Genomic DNA, 16,126 nt, shown 5'->3' with positions numbered 1-16,126 from the left:
GGACGGGTCGCTAGTATACTTATAACTAACAATTTAAAACCCTTATTACAAGGTTGTAAAGATTTAAAATACCCATAAAGATTTATAAATAATTTTGGACCCGGGTACGTCCTTAAACTACGTCCACAAGAGAGGTATGGGCATTGTGAATGTCATCTCGCTCTGTGTGGTAGGGCACAGCCAGCGGATGTCATTCCAGATCTAGAGCAGAGCCCAACTGGGGAAGTACCTCCACCTTACAGAAAATCGCAGCCAAATAACACTAGACCCTACTCATAGAGTTGTGTTCCTGCCGGTGAGTAAGGTTGCCAGAGCTCAACGAGGGGCGGGAGGGGGTTAGGGTCGGCAACGCGCATGTAACTCCTCTGGAGTTGCAGGCGTACATAGGCTACGGATACTGCTTACCATCAGGCGGGCCGTATGCTTGTTTGCCACCGACGTAGTATAAAAAAAAAATACAAATGTCCAAGATGCGGAAACCTCCCAAAAAGTTAGAAAAGCTCTTGGAAATTTTAGGAAAACTACAATAAAAGGAGGATCTTCATTTGGAAACGAAAAATTTCTATCCCCCTACAAAAATAACACAACTTGCCACTTTTTTTTTTCCACATGGAATATTCGCAGTTTTGAAAACTCCAAACGGTACATCAGTCATGTTACTGTGAGTACGAGTGTTACAGTACCACTATTTCTATTAACTGACGTTTCGTAACCCTTATTGCGAATATCATAATATCTATCAAAGCTCAGTGACTTAGTGTTTCATTTACCATCGTCAACACCTGACATACCGTAGCCCTTATTTCAACGACATAAAGTCTACCAATGGTCAGTGTTGTAAATATTAAACTGTCACAGACAAGTGGGGTAATGGCGCCGTTATCTAAGTAACGCGGCCTAATTACGGCGAGCATGCACGTTAGGATAGGACTGCGTGTTGGGAAAGCTCCATGTTGTAGGTTGACCAGACGCTCCGAATTTAGCTACGGAATAAGGACATGCCCATGAAAATTGGGAAACTCGATTTGAGATAGTGACAGAATACTATTTTATAAATAAGGTGTATTCGGATAGTCACGAAAGTAAAAAACACTAAAAGAGGGGCGGATAATTACCGAAAAGGGACTCTTATTACAACGGAATGACTGATTTTTAAATGATATCCGAAATTACCCGAATACACCTTAATTTTTTTCGTGCCCTGAATTTTAACTCGAAATTTCGAATTTCAATACAGTGTACCCAAAATGAGAATAAGGATCCGGCAATACTGGCGTTGAAAAAACCCGGAAAAAATGACTCGCATTTTTCATGTTTCTTTCGAAAAAAAAAATTTTCGGTTACAATACTTCCGAAAAAAACGAATAAAGCTGAAAAAACAAGTTTTTTTTAATCTTCTGTATTTTTTCATATGAATTTAAACAGGAAGGTTAAGGTTGCACGTCTAATGTGTTAGTTTCTGGCATTTTATATATTTGACACTGTCATCACTCATTAACGGCATTGCGTATTTAATTTTTCTGAATAAAACAGGAAAAAAAAAACTAAATTTGCTTAAAATTCCCGAAAAATCATCTCCGGAATTTTCATCCCTAGGCAATGCATGCTACATTTATAGGTATGTATGTTCCATTTGAGGCAGAATTTTTTTGTTAATTATATTTAATAATTTTTATATATCCGATTTATAAGACTAGGAAAATGCACTTTTACCTGACCATACATAGAAATGTCAGACCTAAGTATAAAAAAAAATGATATTAAATAAACAGAGGCAAGATTTGACTTGAATAGTTGCAAATGTTGACATAGCTCTCTTTAAATACAGGTGCAAACTACAGTAACCTTTATTACAATCAAGTGTCATGCTCACGCCAAATTATTGGCAAATACAAACCTCATTCGATCATCAAGGTTATTAACTGTATACATTAAATACGTCTACATAAGCGTTTTTGGCGAAATATGCACAACTCAACACCTTTCAGGGTTGATGGCATTCAAAGTGTTGATCAGATTCCACCAGATCATCAGGTCTACTCCAAAAGACTTGCTTCTTTATCAGAGGTCTATCATGCTATGCTTCTTTATCTAACTATATCCAGGACAACCCTCAATACATAGTATGTATGTTGGTGTGTGCTGTATCTTGTGTCCTACATTAACAGTAAAAAACATTCACACAAAATAATTGACAGATCTTCTTCAGCGAGAAATGATGTGCTATGACTAGATCTGATCTGACTGTTGGGTGATTCAGTAAATTTTGATCATGTCACATTGAAAGTAAACACATGAGATTGACACGACAGAGCAGGCAGACAGAAATGGACTTGAATCAATTCATCAGTAATCAGTAACCATTTGCGGATTCACAATGTGATAAGTGGTATCTTGTCTGGAAGAGATTGCTTTTTAATGATTAGACCTCTACTTATCAGAATCTGAGACCATTTCATAAAAGTGTAAATGGTAGGTTGTCTGGCAGAGATCACTCTAGCAATAAGACTGCCTATGGTCTGTGTTGTGGTTAATCTTTGTTTTCTTTTGAGACTAACAAGAGACAGTATTAGTAGAGAGATAATCTACTTAGAACACATGAGCTTAAGAACAAGCTCGGTCTCTGCATAACAGCTGGACTGAGTAGTGAGTTAGGTAAGCTAAGCCTAGAAGTACCCAATCAGTTAAAAATCAGAGCATCAAGACCATCAGACATCAAACCATTCTTATACAAATAATCATATGAGATTCTAGTTGTTTTAAAAGCTATAATTCCTTCCAAAGCCAATAAGGAAAACAAATCACTAGTTAAGTTCAGTTACATAGTCAGAAATATTGTTTTGAATGCATATTTGTGATTAATTCTTTGGATTAATGATGTTTTGGTGTCCCACATGCATAGAATGGGATTATACTTACCATAACACTTCTAAATAAAGTTTGTTTAAGTGTACTTTAGAGATTTATGTCATGAACCTAAAAACTAACAGCAGAAATAGTTTAATGTGTCTAGTTTCTTACCTAGGTCTTTTGTTAGTGTGTGGTGTGGAGTCGCCCCTGGCCACATTCTCCAGAGGGCTCAGCACACAATTTGGCAGTTCAGGTATACTCGGTGGGCTTAGGAAACTATCTGGATTGTATTCCAAGTCAGTGAACACACTCCTCGGCTGCTCAATGTTCCCGAACTGGGTGTCCTCATCACTGGAAGATGTTGATTCCACAACCACATTATGGGCTGCTTGGTCACTTAAGTCTTCTTCTAATTTCTGAGCTATCTTCATTGGTGGCATGTTCTCAACCTCCTAAAAACATTCACTCAAGTAAAATAGGTCTTTCTAGTATGTTATAAGTAAAGCAACAGAGTAATATGTACCTCATCGTCAGTAGAGTTCCGTTTCCGTTTCAGGGTCATCCGTTTTTCAGTGCAGTCGTCGGGGGAGCTGCGAACATGCGTCAAGTGTTAAGCAAACACATTTAGTCAAGGTCAGGACTCCACTGTTACGAGGTACGGAGGCCCCGGTACTCACCCAGATTGCGCCATGATGCGAGGGACTGGTCAGCTGCTGCGCGAGTCCCTCAGCCTAGAAATTAATCATCATTAACCATACGTAATGATTTTTATCATTATAGGCATCAAAGTCTAGGATAATGACCCAAAATTACCGCATGTCACGATCAACTTGCAAATAGGGTTATGTCAGTTGACAACCGTAATAGAGACCGTATTTCTAAAATTATCACGAGAAAAATGGTTTCTAAAGACTTAGTTGGTGTTATAGAAGCGTGTTATAGCGAATAACATGAAAAAATTAGCTGCTAAAGTGATCATCTAGGCCGACATTTCGACAGCGTGCCCCCTACTGCTTGGCGGGAGTTTTTTTTTCTAGGGGTATTTTCGGACCTAATCCAGCGATATTTTTCACTATTTTTATTTTTTATATTAACGGGACTACATAAAGAGTCATTAGAGATCATAAAAATGTGGAAATGTAACAATCAGCTGGTTGAAAAAATGCCACGAATCCGCCGCGATCGCGCGCGAAAAGCACGGTCAGCGCCATTGGGACACGTCGCGGACTCGCCAATTCACTAACCATCCGCTTTAGGAAATTTATAAAAATAGCTCGGATACTTTACATTGACAATCCGACACACGTTTAATGAAAAATCACACCGATTAGTACCGAAATAAAAGCCTCATATACCTCAAATAACCGTTGACAGTATTGGCTTGGCTTATCGCCCACCAAAGGTTTCTAACCTAATTGGGACCTAACAATAAAATGTTCAACGCCTTTAAATACTTCACGATTAGGGCCATATCCTAGACATGAAAAATATAGAATTAGAAAATACCTGATCATTCACAAATTAATCCAAATAGCAATGAACAAAATTTCCTTGAGCATCAGTATTGATGTCTCAATTATGAACACAAATACACGAATTTTAGAGAGTTTTCTTTGCACAAACTTTGTGTATATCACTATATATGAACTAAAACGATACACTTATGCTAATTTTCAAAATTTACATGTTACTTTTCAGTTTTCACGGCTCAATAACGCCCGGCTTTCCGCGCGAAAATGTCGCGGTAAACCCTGGTACCCCTGCAGGACAACTAACGGCCAACTTCAGGTTTGTTTCTTCTCAAAACGGACGTCAGCTTGGCTTTGCGTTCCGTTCAACGAATGTATCGTGTTAGATAAAATAAAATAGTGTATCCGTCTTTAGTTAGCTTTTAACTAAATGGATAATGTTAGATATTGAAAACTTTAGTAAAATTATTAAATTTGGTTAAATTTACTGAATACATATGAAAAAAAACAGATAATTTCTAAAATTTTCATTAATCAAATTTTAAATTGGTCAAATTTTACATTGGTATAATTTATATGCTTAAATAGTTCAACAATTAGTTAAACTTGTTTTACTGATTGTAGTTTTTACCACATCAAAACGAAATTGCTGCTCTGAAATGGAACGACATCGACACTCTGATGCTAGGCTCTGATTGGTTGAATGACGCATCAAGCTCCACGGCTTGGCAGCTGTGCTTTGTTATGCGGTATTGGTAGCCCTGAATCGGCTAATGTCATTCTGAACTACAGCTGGGCGCCAGCTGATAGAAAATTGAGCGAGAAAAGTCAATAAGGGTGTGCATTTATACTATTGATAACGTGGCGATATAGTAAAATTGCGTTGTTATGTGAATTACAGGTGTTGTTTTTGTTGATAGTGAAGTAAAATGTCTGTTCAAAATATCGCTGTGAAACTTTGCGGTGTTTTGCAAGGCCAAAGTGAAGAAGGTTTGTAAGATGCATAAAACAGCTTGTTACTTCTTATATTCATTGTCTTGTGCAGGTCTAATGTGCTCAGATCTTCTATATATCCTTTAAAGAAAAAACCAATAACATGCATTAAGCTTTAATACTGTTTCAAACACACAATCTGTTATCTCTTTGAATGCTAATATTTTCAGAAGTGACCGCACGAGAATGGCGCTTGCTCGGGCAAGAGGAAGACGGTTCGCAAGTGCTCTCATGGGTCTCGACAAAGGACGACAAAGAAGTGCTAAACATTGGTGTCTACACCAACAAAACGAAATCTCTAGCCATTCTACACACATTTGAGGAGAAACTTAACATTATTCAGGCTTCAGTCAACGCGAGTCACAGCCTGATCGTTTATTCCGTGAAACAACTGCCTACTGAAGATTCTGAGATAAAGGAGCCCCTGTACTGTCCATATTTGATATGTCTCCTGCCGGACAAGGATAGAGCTCCGCAGGAGATTGAGGAAGGATCTACAAAGCAGATTATGGTGCAATATGTATATGGAAAAAGCAATAAGTATAGTCCTGGAATAAGGAACGATAGATTCTTGCTATTTAAGCATTTGGAATGTAAGTATTCTTTGTTTTATTCTTGAGATGTTTTGACCTTTCTGCCAATTTTTTTTAGTTAATGTTTATTTACCAACCAACATTATACTATAATACAAAGTTTTATGAAACCAATAAAGCAATAAAACTATGTGTAATTAATAACATTTGTTAGTGTCACAATAAAAATTGTATATGCACTTCTTGCATTTTTTTTACATTAGATGAGTTTAAGATTATTTTCCCATAATTGTTGTCATCTAAATGTGTATGTTTGCATCTCATATATTCATTCTATTAGAATTATATGATTAGAATGTGAGAATTTTATTGATTATTTGTAGGCAAGTTAACATTTGTATAATTTATTATCTTATGCTCAAGCTTGCATCATTTTTTGTATAAAATACACGTCTATTGAAAGACAAACAATAGAAACTTGCTTTTGTATTCTGTAATAATTTAAATGTTGTTAATTAGATAATTGCATGTCACTTAACATTAATTACCTTGAAGAATATTTCCCACACATAAATTACATTAGTTAAGCACAAATCATTTGTGGTAAACAATTTTATAGGTATGTTCAAGACTGTCTATTGCTGACAAGATACTTATCGATATCGGATAGCTGGTTATCCGCCAATGTCGTCATATACTTACCGTAAATGTTTTGCCTTAACGCTTAATGACGTTTTTAAAGATTACTTGATTTGTGTTTACTAAAAGTCTCAAACAGCTACATTGGTGAATGTCAAGATAATCTTCAAAAAAAAAACTTTATTTCATTAAACCCTTTGCAGATGCAATGTAGGTTGGGAACAACACAAAACTTTTCACTCTTTTTCTTATTCAACTGTCGTTTGAGGATAATTAAATTTTTTTCCTTACCAGGACAATTTGAAATTCAATGAAGTTTAATCTTTCTATCATTTTATGGGTTTTAAAAGGTTTATTTGTTTTTGCTTTTAAACTACAAACTATTTTACTATATTCTAGGCCTTCATTGCCTTCCCTTTGTAACTTTTTATTGGTGCAATAAATAAGACTTAGGGACAGATTGTCTGCATGCCGGTATTGTTAGCCTAGATATGAGCGCACCTCTACTTATTGAATATTAATTAACATCTGTATTACCATGTCTCTTGCAAATAAATAAATTCATTCATTCAGCCACGGACTTTAATTGTTGAGCCAATTAGGGTTTACTATTTACTTTACATTGGACAGTATTGACATCCAAATTAGCTTGAACCCGAAATGGATCAATTAAAGTGTGTAACCATACTATTATTTCTTCAGATATCAAAGTATACCGGAGCCCTTTGTTCTTGAACGAGTGTGAGGACGGCAGCGAGCGCTGGGGCTTCGACGGCGTGTACACGGAGCCCGAGACTGTAGTGAAGGTGTTCTCGTGGGCGCAGTGGGACGCCACCAACCAGGCAAGTCGCAAGGCCCATTTATCTTACTCGTATTTATGTACAAGTAATTTTCTATCTTTTTCATTATACTCGAAAAAGATTTTATTTCATGCAGGTGTACTAAAAGACAAACGCCTACATTTTGGATTGTGAAAAACAAAACTTATAACTCCCTCGGAAGTCGAGAGTTATAACATCCATAACTTCCGTGGTAAGATATTTTACTAGGAAGTGTGATGGAAACAACACCATCAAATGTTATCGTCGAAAAAAATTAGTTTCATGTCCAACCACAAGTACGGCGTCAGTTCACAACGAAGCTAGCCGCGGAAGAAGCTAGTGGCTTTATAGCGAGGTTATATTTCTTTAAACGTTTAAAAAACGATAGAAAACACACCAGCAGAAGAAAACCTTTAGGAGAATCCAGCTGGGTTGGGCGGCATTTAATAAATTAGCGGTCATCCTGAAACCTGCTAACATGCCACAATGCCTGAAAACTCGCCTCTTCAATCAATGTGTCCTGTCCACCATGACCTATATGGTGGACAGGACACATACCGAGACATGGACGCTCACCAAGAAGGCTGTGCATAAAATCCGAGTAGCACAGAAAGCCATGGAGCGCACCATGCTCGATATCAAGCTTCAAGATGGAGTCAGGAATGTTGAGGTCCGTCGCCACACCAAGTGCAAGACCTGGGTTGCGTCATTACTAAACTAAAATGGAGTTGGACGGGAAATATTGCTAGGCAGAGTGATGGCAGGTGGACGAAAATGCTAACGGAGTGGTAGCTGCTTTCGGATGAAAGAAGCCCCTGGCGTCCGTTGGCTTGTTGGGTGGACGACATTTGGAAGATTGCGGCTCACTTCTAGGTAGGATTAGCTCAGGACCGGGACAAGTGGCGTACTAGAAGAGAGGCCTATGCTCAGCAATGGGCGATAAAGGGCTGATATGATGATGAAACGTTTACTTTGAATCATATCCAGGTGCTGTACTACATCCACTACCGCGCGCCCGCTCAGAGCTTCGCCGAAGAAGAAGTCAAGTCTCCGTGCGACGTCTCTCCGACACTGTCCGCTCTGCAATTCCATGCTGATCTTCCTCACGAGACCGTGGTATGTATCATCACGGCGAACGGTCGATTTTAACTCACTCAAATTGATAAAAATATATGATTATTTGATGAAATTTTATGTTTACAACTTGATGAAGATTTTTGGGAATATTTTCGTGTATTTATAACTTTATTGTATAATAGGTACCAAACTTAACATACACATAGGTAAGCTCCAAATGTTCTTAGAAATGTTACAATATTTTCAGTTTTTACATTGATGTAGTTTTTACATGGATTTTACCTATTTTTTTGACTAGTGTATATTATTAGCCGGGTCCACACAGAGCGAGCATACGCACGACGCAATCTCCTCACGCACAAAACGGTCAGTGTAGACGTGCCTCGTTTTGTGCGTGAGGAAATTGCCTCGCGCGTATGCTCACTCTGTGTGGACCCGGCTATTCCCGCATCCAAAACCCAGGGGTATATTAATATTACCGGTACTATTTAGACTGAGGCCTACAAATTTTTCGTGTCCAATTTATCGCAGATTTGTCTCGAAGGTCGCAGAGAATAATATCATTTTTTTTTCCAGCTGAATATCCCACTTTCTCTCCCCCACCTCCACGCGTCGTCGTCGGCCTGCGGCGCCTATGAGGACGACCCCGTGCCTCTCCGCATCCACGACTGTTCTCTAGACTTGAGTATAGCTTGCCGGTCGAAAGGAGTACTGTGCGTCATGCATCATTATCTGTATAAGGTATGTGTGTTTTTTTTTGCTGTATACTTAGAATAGAATAATTTTTATTTGTAGACACAAACAAGACACATTAAATTACATGATATAACAAAAACAAAGGAAGTATAAAGTGCCACGAAATGGCCTCATCTCAGCATGTTGCTGGTGGCTTCCAGCGCTGATCTTCCGATGAGACCATCAATTGAGAAAAATCACAAAAGGTAACAGACAAGAAGGAAAAAGACACAAAATAATATAGAGTGACCAAATTGAAAAATAGATAAAAGCTTAGCTTTCTGTAACTTAAGGTAGCCTGGAAAAATTCCAGGACCTGTCCGTGACTAGACTTTATTTACTACACTGGACTGCTTCTACAGTCTGCGCTCTGGCGAGATCAGTTCAGAGAAGCAATATGATTAAGTGACCTAGCCAATTTTTTTTATATACCACGTCGGTGGCAAACAAGCAATCGGTCCGCCTGATAGTAAGCAGTCAACGTAATCTATGGACGCCTGCAACTCCAGAGGTGTTACATGCGCGTTGCCGATCCTTTAAAAACCTGTACACTCCTTTGTTGAAGAGCCCCATACTATAGCCCCTCGGGAAAACCTCGGCAGGGAGCTCATTCCACAGCCGGAACATCCGCGGGAGGAAATTCCTCTTTAACTGCACAGTAAGCGACCGTTTAGGTTATAGGATGTGGGGATGAACACCCTGTGTGTGTGTGGTACCTACTTACTAGATCTCGTTCAAACCAATTTTCGGTGGAAGTTTACATGGCAATGTATATCATATATTTTTTTTAGATTTTTCATTCTGTTATTTATTTTAGAAGTTACGGGGGGGGGGGGGGGGGGGGGACACACATTTTACCACTTTGGAAGTGTCTCTCGCGCAAACTATTCATTTTAGAAAAAAATGATATTAGAAACCTCAATATCATTTTTGAAGACCTATCCATAGATACCCCACACGTATGGGTTTGATGAAAAAAGATTTTTTGAGTTTCAGTTCTAAGTATGGGGAACCCCCAAAATTTATTGTTTTTTTTCTATTTTTGTGTGAAAATCTTAATGCGGTTCATAGAATACATCCACTTACTAAGTTTGAACAGTACAGCTCTTATAGTTTCGGAAAAAAGTGGCTGTGACAGAATCGGACAGACAGACGGACATGACGAATCTATAAGGGTTCCGTTTTTTGCCATTTGGCTACGGAACCCTAAAAATTGTTCAGAGCACCATTGTACTAGTGTTTATGTTGCCATTATTAAAATTTGGATTGGTGTTTTCTATAAACGGGCCCCCTGGGGTGTCGAAATCGAATTGATGAATTTTTTTCCGCTGGTTTGTTAAACATAGCCTTAGCTGAAAAGACTCTTGCCAGAAACCCAGCTGGGCCGGACAACGTTCGTTGCAAAAGGCCAGTGCGTACGACCTTAGAGAACCCTGTGTGTGATAGTTTTCGAAGCTGTGTAAGCGAAATAGACGAAAGAAATGGATTTTTGTAAATCATATTAGCATTTTTATTTGATTAGAAAATCAGCATAGAATATTCGTCCCCGCTATCCTGATGAGCCAAATTACATCGAAATAGAAGGAATCTTTAACAAATAAATAACGTTATCACTTTATCTTTTGTCTGTGATATTTCTAGAGTTCCGTCGATGTGTTTGTTCAAGATCTCATTTTAAAAACCCGACTAATAGTTTAGTTTAGTTTATATTTCGTCACTTCATTTTTCAGATATAATTTTATATTAACCATGTAGTTTCCCTATTGTACAGATAGCATCGCACACATTTAAGAGTAACTATTTTGATTAAAACTGTGAAAACCAATTTCCGCCCACTTCCGCTTACTGGTTACCTGCGTGCGGCGACCGCTGCGCTCTTCATTCTTTATTTGTGCGTGGTAGCGTCCACACCTCGGTCTAGTTGCCGAACACTTCGGCACAAGACCACATTTTTTATAACGATCTTCGTTGCCTACTATGGTGTTAGCTGTGAGATTTCATTGAATTCGTTGTGCAATATACATATATTTGTTTTTAAAATCGTTGTGCAATCCTTCAACTTGAAGGACATACATACATCCTGGAGGTTAGTCGAGAACTAACACGATGGAAAAAATCATCCTGGAGGTTGGTCGTGAACCAACACGAAGGAAAGTCTGTTCGTATTTCGAACACCGATTTCGCCCGGGGGTTGGTCGTGAACCAACACGAAGGTATAAGATCGGATAACGCACAACGAAACAAAGGCATAAAAAATCATCCTGGGGGTTGGTCGTGAACCAACACGAAGGAAAGTCTGTTCGTATTTCGAACACCGATTTCGCCCGGCGCGGCGATTGGTCGTGAACCAAAGGATCGGATAATGCACAACGCACAACGAAACAAAGGGCCTAGACATTCATATTGGTGCATTTTTCATAATACCCATATATTTTGTGGGAAATTTATTGCCTTAAAAATGGGAATAATGTTGTGTTATAAAGCCGAGGGAGGCTTTCTTTTTATTTGGTTTTAGACGGCCCAACACTTAAAATATATCCAAATTTTACTCACACCTAACCCATAGTACGGTATTAAATGAAAAAAGAAGTATGAATCCCCGCCCATAGGTTGAATGTAAATCAACAAGCGACTCACAAATGTTGTATTTAACACAATAGTACATTGTTTTTATACTACACTACCCACATAAATATAATATTAATACATTGGGTAGGTATAACTTGCCTCTAAAAGTGGGAATTGCTACGTGTACCTACATCACGTCACAGTATTATTTAAAGTATATTATTTCTGACATACAATATTTAAACTCTTATATGTCATAAAAGACCTGTAATGGATTTGAAAGCAATTTCTAAACTTAATCTTGATAAAATATCTTGTTAATATGTATAGTGGTGCCCTAACAGTGCATACTTTTTGGTGTCGATTTTTAAATCATTATGATATGCAGAAACATTCATAAATCGAACTATAAAAATATGGCTACGTACGTCAATAATGTTATGGGCAACTTTGGTTTACTCCTATATTAAATCGCATAAAAAAGAGTCAACCAAATGAATACTTATATCAAAATATACCTATTTATAATATCAGTTTTAAGAATCTTTATTTCTCAAAATAAGATATAACAAAACTTGATATAAATGAGTAATTGTCATGGTCGCTTATTGGCGATGCCAGTAAGTACTTATTATCTGTGTGAAAATTAGATTTTTTCTTAAAGTTATACCGGATAATTAATTCAATTGAATCATTGAATTATAATAAGTACACTTACTTCAATTGAATTAGAGGAAGACGAGTTTTTTCATCACAATTTACTAGAACAATTTGCAAGAGCTCAGTGTCAAGCACCACTAGAGTACCATCCATCTGAGTTAATCAGAATATGGTTTTCTCTTCATTTTGGCGAGTTGCTCATATTAAGATATTTTGTTCGCATCTCTCACAGACATTGAGTGTTTATTTTTATGGTTGTAAATAATCAGTAACTAGGTAAATACCTATTCATATATTTATTTAATTGTATTAAAACAACAAGACGATTACCCTCTGATTATCCTTTAAAGGATTACCCCTCAGATTACTACTTAAATAACTAAATAATGAATTAGGTAATAGAAATCGTATAAAATAAATAAATAAATGTATGGTTCAACTCTCATGTGTCTGTCGCGGTACTCTTTCAGCCATTGCGATGGTACTATGCAATACGTTCACTAGACTTAAAACACGCAAAACGGTTATGCAATATGTTTTTGCTAAGTTTGAAATATATGTACATATACATTTAGTATCTGTAATCTAATTATACTACTGTATAATTAATATAGTCGTTCATAAAATTAAGACCGAATCACTAAATATAATATTTGTTTTGTTTTCTAAACTCGCAATACAACCACAGTAGCAATACATTTTTTTATTTTATTATGCCAGTTATTCTATAAGTGTATTTTTTATACATTATAAAAATATACAACATTACGTCTATGTCTTTCGTTACCGACAGAGCGAATATTTGGATAAAATAAAAATAGAGGGCATTTGAGATTTGATGCTTAATACGTGAAAAACTATGGATTGTTATCATGGTTGATTGCTGTGCTAGTTTAGTTTGCGCTGAGAGAATAGCAGCTACAGCACCGATATTTGTGCAAATATGGTCAATCGTGTCATGCTGTCATTAATATTTAATAAAAGAAAAAAGGTCATCTTATTTATCTTTATTCGAATGAAAAGACTTGTCACATGGAGTCATGTACATATGTTTATTAAGCTAATTACTGATCATGTACCTATGTTGTACGCTGACTTTACCTACTCAGGTTTAACTGGTTATTATTAACTTAGCACCGTAATACGAGTAGCTCGAATATACATTAGGTATATAAAATTAATTTATAAATATATTCCGATGTCATTAATGGGCCTTGGCCCTTGCCCTATTTATTATATGCAATATGAGCGCAATAATAAACATTTCAATTTGGGTAAATTATAATGTTATATAAGAAATAACTTCGAAAGTTGAGTAGTAGTTATAGTAGCCTTATAAATTTATTTTTTCATATCTTAACCGAAAGCATATGGATTTATGCACGTTCATATATTTCTTATATTTCAAGAACATGATGGATTTTTGCATTTGATAAAATCCAAAATATATTTCTTCTTGAATAGATCAGAGATTTTAATGCATTTTAATGACGTTAGACACGTTTTGGAGAAAATAAAATAAAAAACTATTATTTTTAAATTAAAAATCTTAAAACGCGCTAGGCCGCGTGAGTCTTTGTATCTACAAAGACTCGTTGTGTCACTATTCGTTCAGCAGGAGCTGCAATAAGCCGACATGCGTGTGCATGAGCCTAATAACTGAATTTTCTCATTGTCGCCATCTACTCAATGAATACAACGTATCCTACCCTGTCTGGAGGTAACGCTGGGTTGTATCGTTGACATAAATTACGTCTTATTTTAGTTATTATTACTCTTAGACGAGTCTGAAGTTGATATCAATAGTAGTACCGCCTGTCTTCTTTAATTCCGTATCGCGGACAAGGACCGCTAGTGAACTTTCATACATTCATAAATGGACGTTTTATGAATTAATTCTACTTTTTGAAATCGAATTAAACTGAATGTAAAGTAGACCACAAAGTGTATAGAATCTTAGTGAATTATGTTTCATTGTGAACAACAAATTGAAACGGGATTATTAGGCTTTGTTTTGATATCCTAAAAGGTGTATTAAAATATATATATATATATATATATATATATATATATATATATATATATATATATATATATATATATATATATATATACATATATATATGTATCATGTGTACATACCTAATATGTACTTTTTATTTTGAACCTACATACCTAAACTTTCTTTATGCTTTTAAACAAGGCTTCATAACTCAATTGCCACAGTATACTTGTGTACACATATTATGTCCTGAACTTGGTCTGCAGTCTACGCAGGTGGGCTACTCTGCGTTCGATACAGTGATAATAACTTCAATTACTTGATGGCTTAAAACACAACCCATTACACAGTTGTTCGCTAAAGCATTGATTTAATTTTGGTTCAGTTTCATTTACCATACTTCTGGATTTCTTTAGCAGTCAATTAAAATAGTATCATGTGTTTTCATAAAAAAGGATCATCAGATCGTTTTCTTTTATTATACAATTGGTTAAAGTTAAACGACTGAAATACGATTTTAAATAATATAACTCGAAACATCAAAATATGGTATATTTGGGACACTAACTTAATACAACTGATGAAAATAAATCTCTAGAAATTGAAAATAAATAAATTCTGATCAAAATAAATCTTTAGCACCTGAAAATAAATAAATTCTAGCCATATATAGATGGCGATTAACTTATAATCTAATAATTTGAAACATTAAACTATAATATGAATATCACATACCAAGGATACTTTATATGAGTAACGGCCTAACTGCAAATACAGTAGTTCAGATAAATAAAAAATAAATAAAAATACTAAATATTTCGGTTTATCACCATGGTTAACATTAACAAATAATTTTCACCCGAATGACTTATTTTACTTCGGACTAAGATAGATATATGTTTTTAGTGTCTCACTATGATGTTTTTTAATAATATATTTCTAATGTTAGTACGGTGTCTACGTAACGTACAGTAAATAAAATAAAATCCTGCGGTCATTGGCATGGCATATAAATTGGGAAGTTTTTTCTCTCTCTTTGGGACGTCCCGGCGTCCATGTGCTAGTTAGGAGGAACGTCTTAACTTAAACCAGATACTCAGACAGCCAAAGCTTTCGGCTTATTTCAACCAAAACTTATATCTCTAAACATCTACATGGTTAATATAAAATTATATCTGAAAAATGAAGTGACGAAATATAATTGATGATCAAACGAACTTCTTGAAGTGAAGTTCGATCGATATTATATGAGTCACTTCATTTGAAGATATAATATAAGGTCCCACCCACCCTAGAGCCCCGATATAAGTTTTGGTTCCTGCCTTCTCTAAAAATAATGAAGAGCGCAGCGGTCGCCGCACGCAGGTAACCAGTAAGCGGAAGTGGGCGGAAATTGGTTTTCACAGTTTTAATCAAAATAGTTACTCTTAAATGTGTGCGATGCTATCTGTACAATAGGGAAACTACATGGTTAATATAAAATTATATCTTCAAATGAAGTGACTCATATAATATCGATCGAACTTCACTTCAAGAAGTTCGTTTGATCATCAATTATCTATCTCTCAATACAATGTTCAAAGTTAATGTAAAAGGATACATAAGCAATTACTTATCGTATAGTGATCGTCGGATACAATGTGAAATTTAATATTATTACAATACAATATAATATATTTATAAAAAATAGGGGGTATTACTGCAATGTTCTGCCACCAGACTGCAGCACTAGCACCTATCGTAAACCATAGAGTAACTTATACATACTGTGCCCCTGTT

At 36.2% G+C, this 16,126-nt stretch overlaps 1 protein-coding gene across 1 annotated transcript in view; it reads left to right on the top strand.

Annotated features, from left to right (window-relative positions):
* The first annotated feature begins 5,093 nt into the window (after positions 1–5,093).
* The window catches only part of LOC133518638 (protein pigeon), a 40,562-nt gene continuing 29,529 nt past the window's right edge, over positions 5,094–16,126 (top strand). Inside the window, exons 1-5 of the mRNA XM_061852321.1 lie at positions 5,094–5,309; positions 5,483–5,905; positions 7,187–7,326; positions 8,293–8,421; positions 8,959–9,123. Coding sequence (XP_061708305.1) covers positions 5,249–5,309; positions 5,483–5,905; positions 7,187–7,326; positions 8,293–8,421; positions 8,959–9,123 — 918 coding nt within the window. The 5' untranslated portion in view covers positions 5,094–5,248. The remainder of the gene's footprint in view (positions 5,310–5,482; positions 5,906–7,186; positions 7,327–8,292; positions 8,422–8,958; positions 9,124–16,126) is intronic.

The sequence above is a fragment of the Cydia pomonella genome, chromosome 6 (genome assembly GCF_033807575.1).
Source record: "Cydia pomonella isolate Wapato2018A chromosome 6, ilCydPomo1, whole genome shotgun sequence".
NCBI classification, from domain to species: domain Eukaryota; kingdom Metazoa; phylum Arthropoda; class Insecta; order Lepidoptera; family Tortricidae; genus Cydia; species Cydia pomonella.
This window is presented reverse-complemented; position numbering and strand designations above follow the sequence as displayed.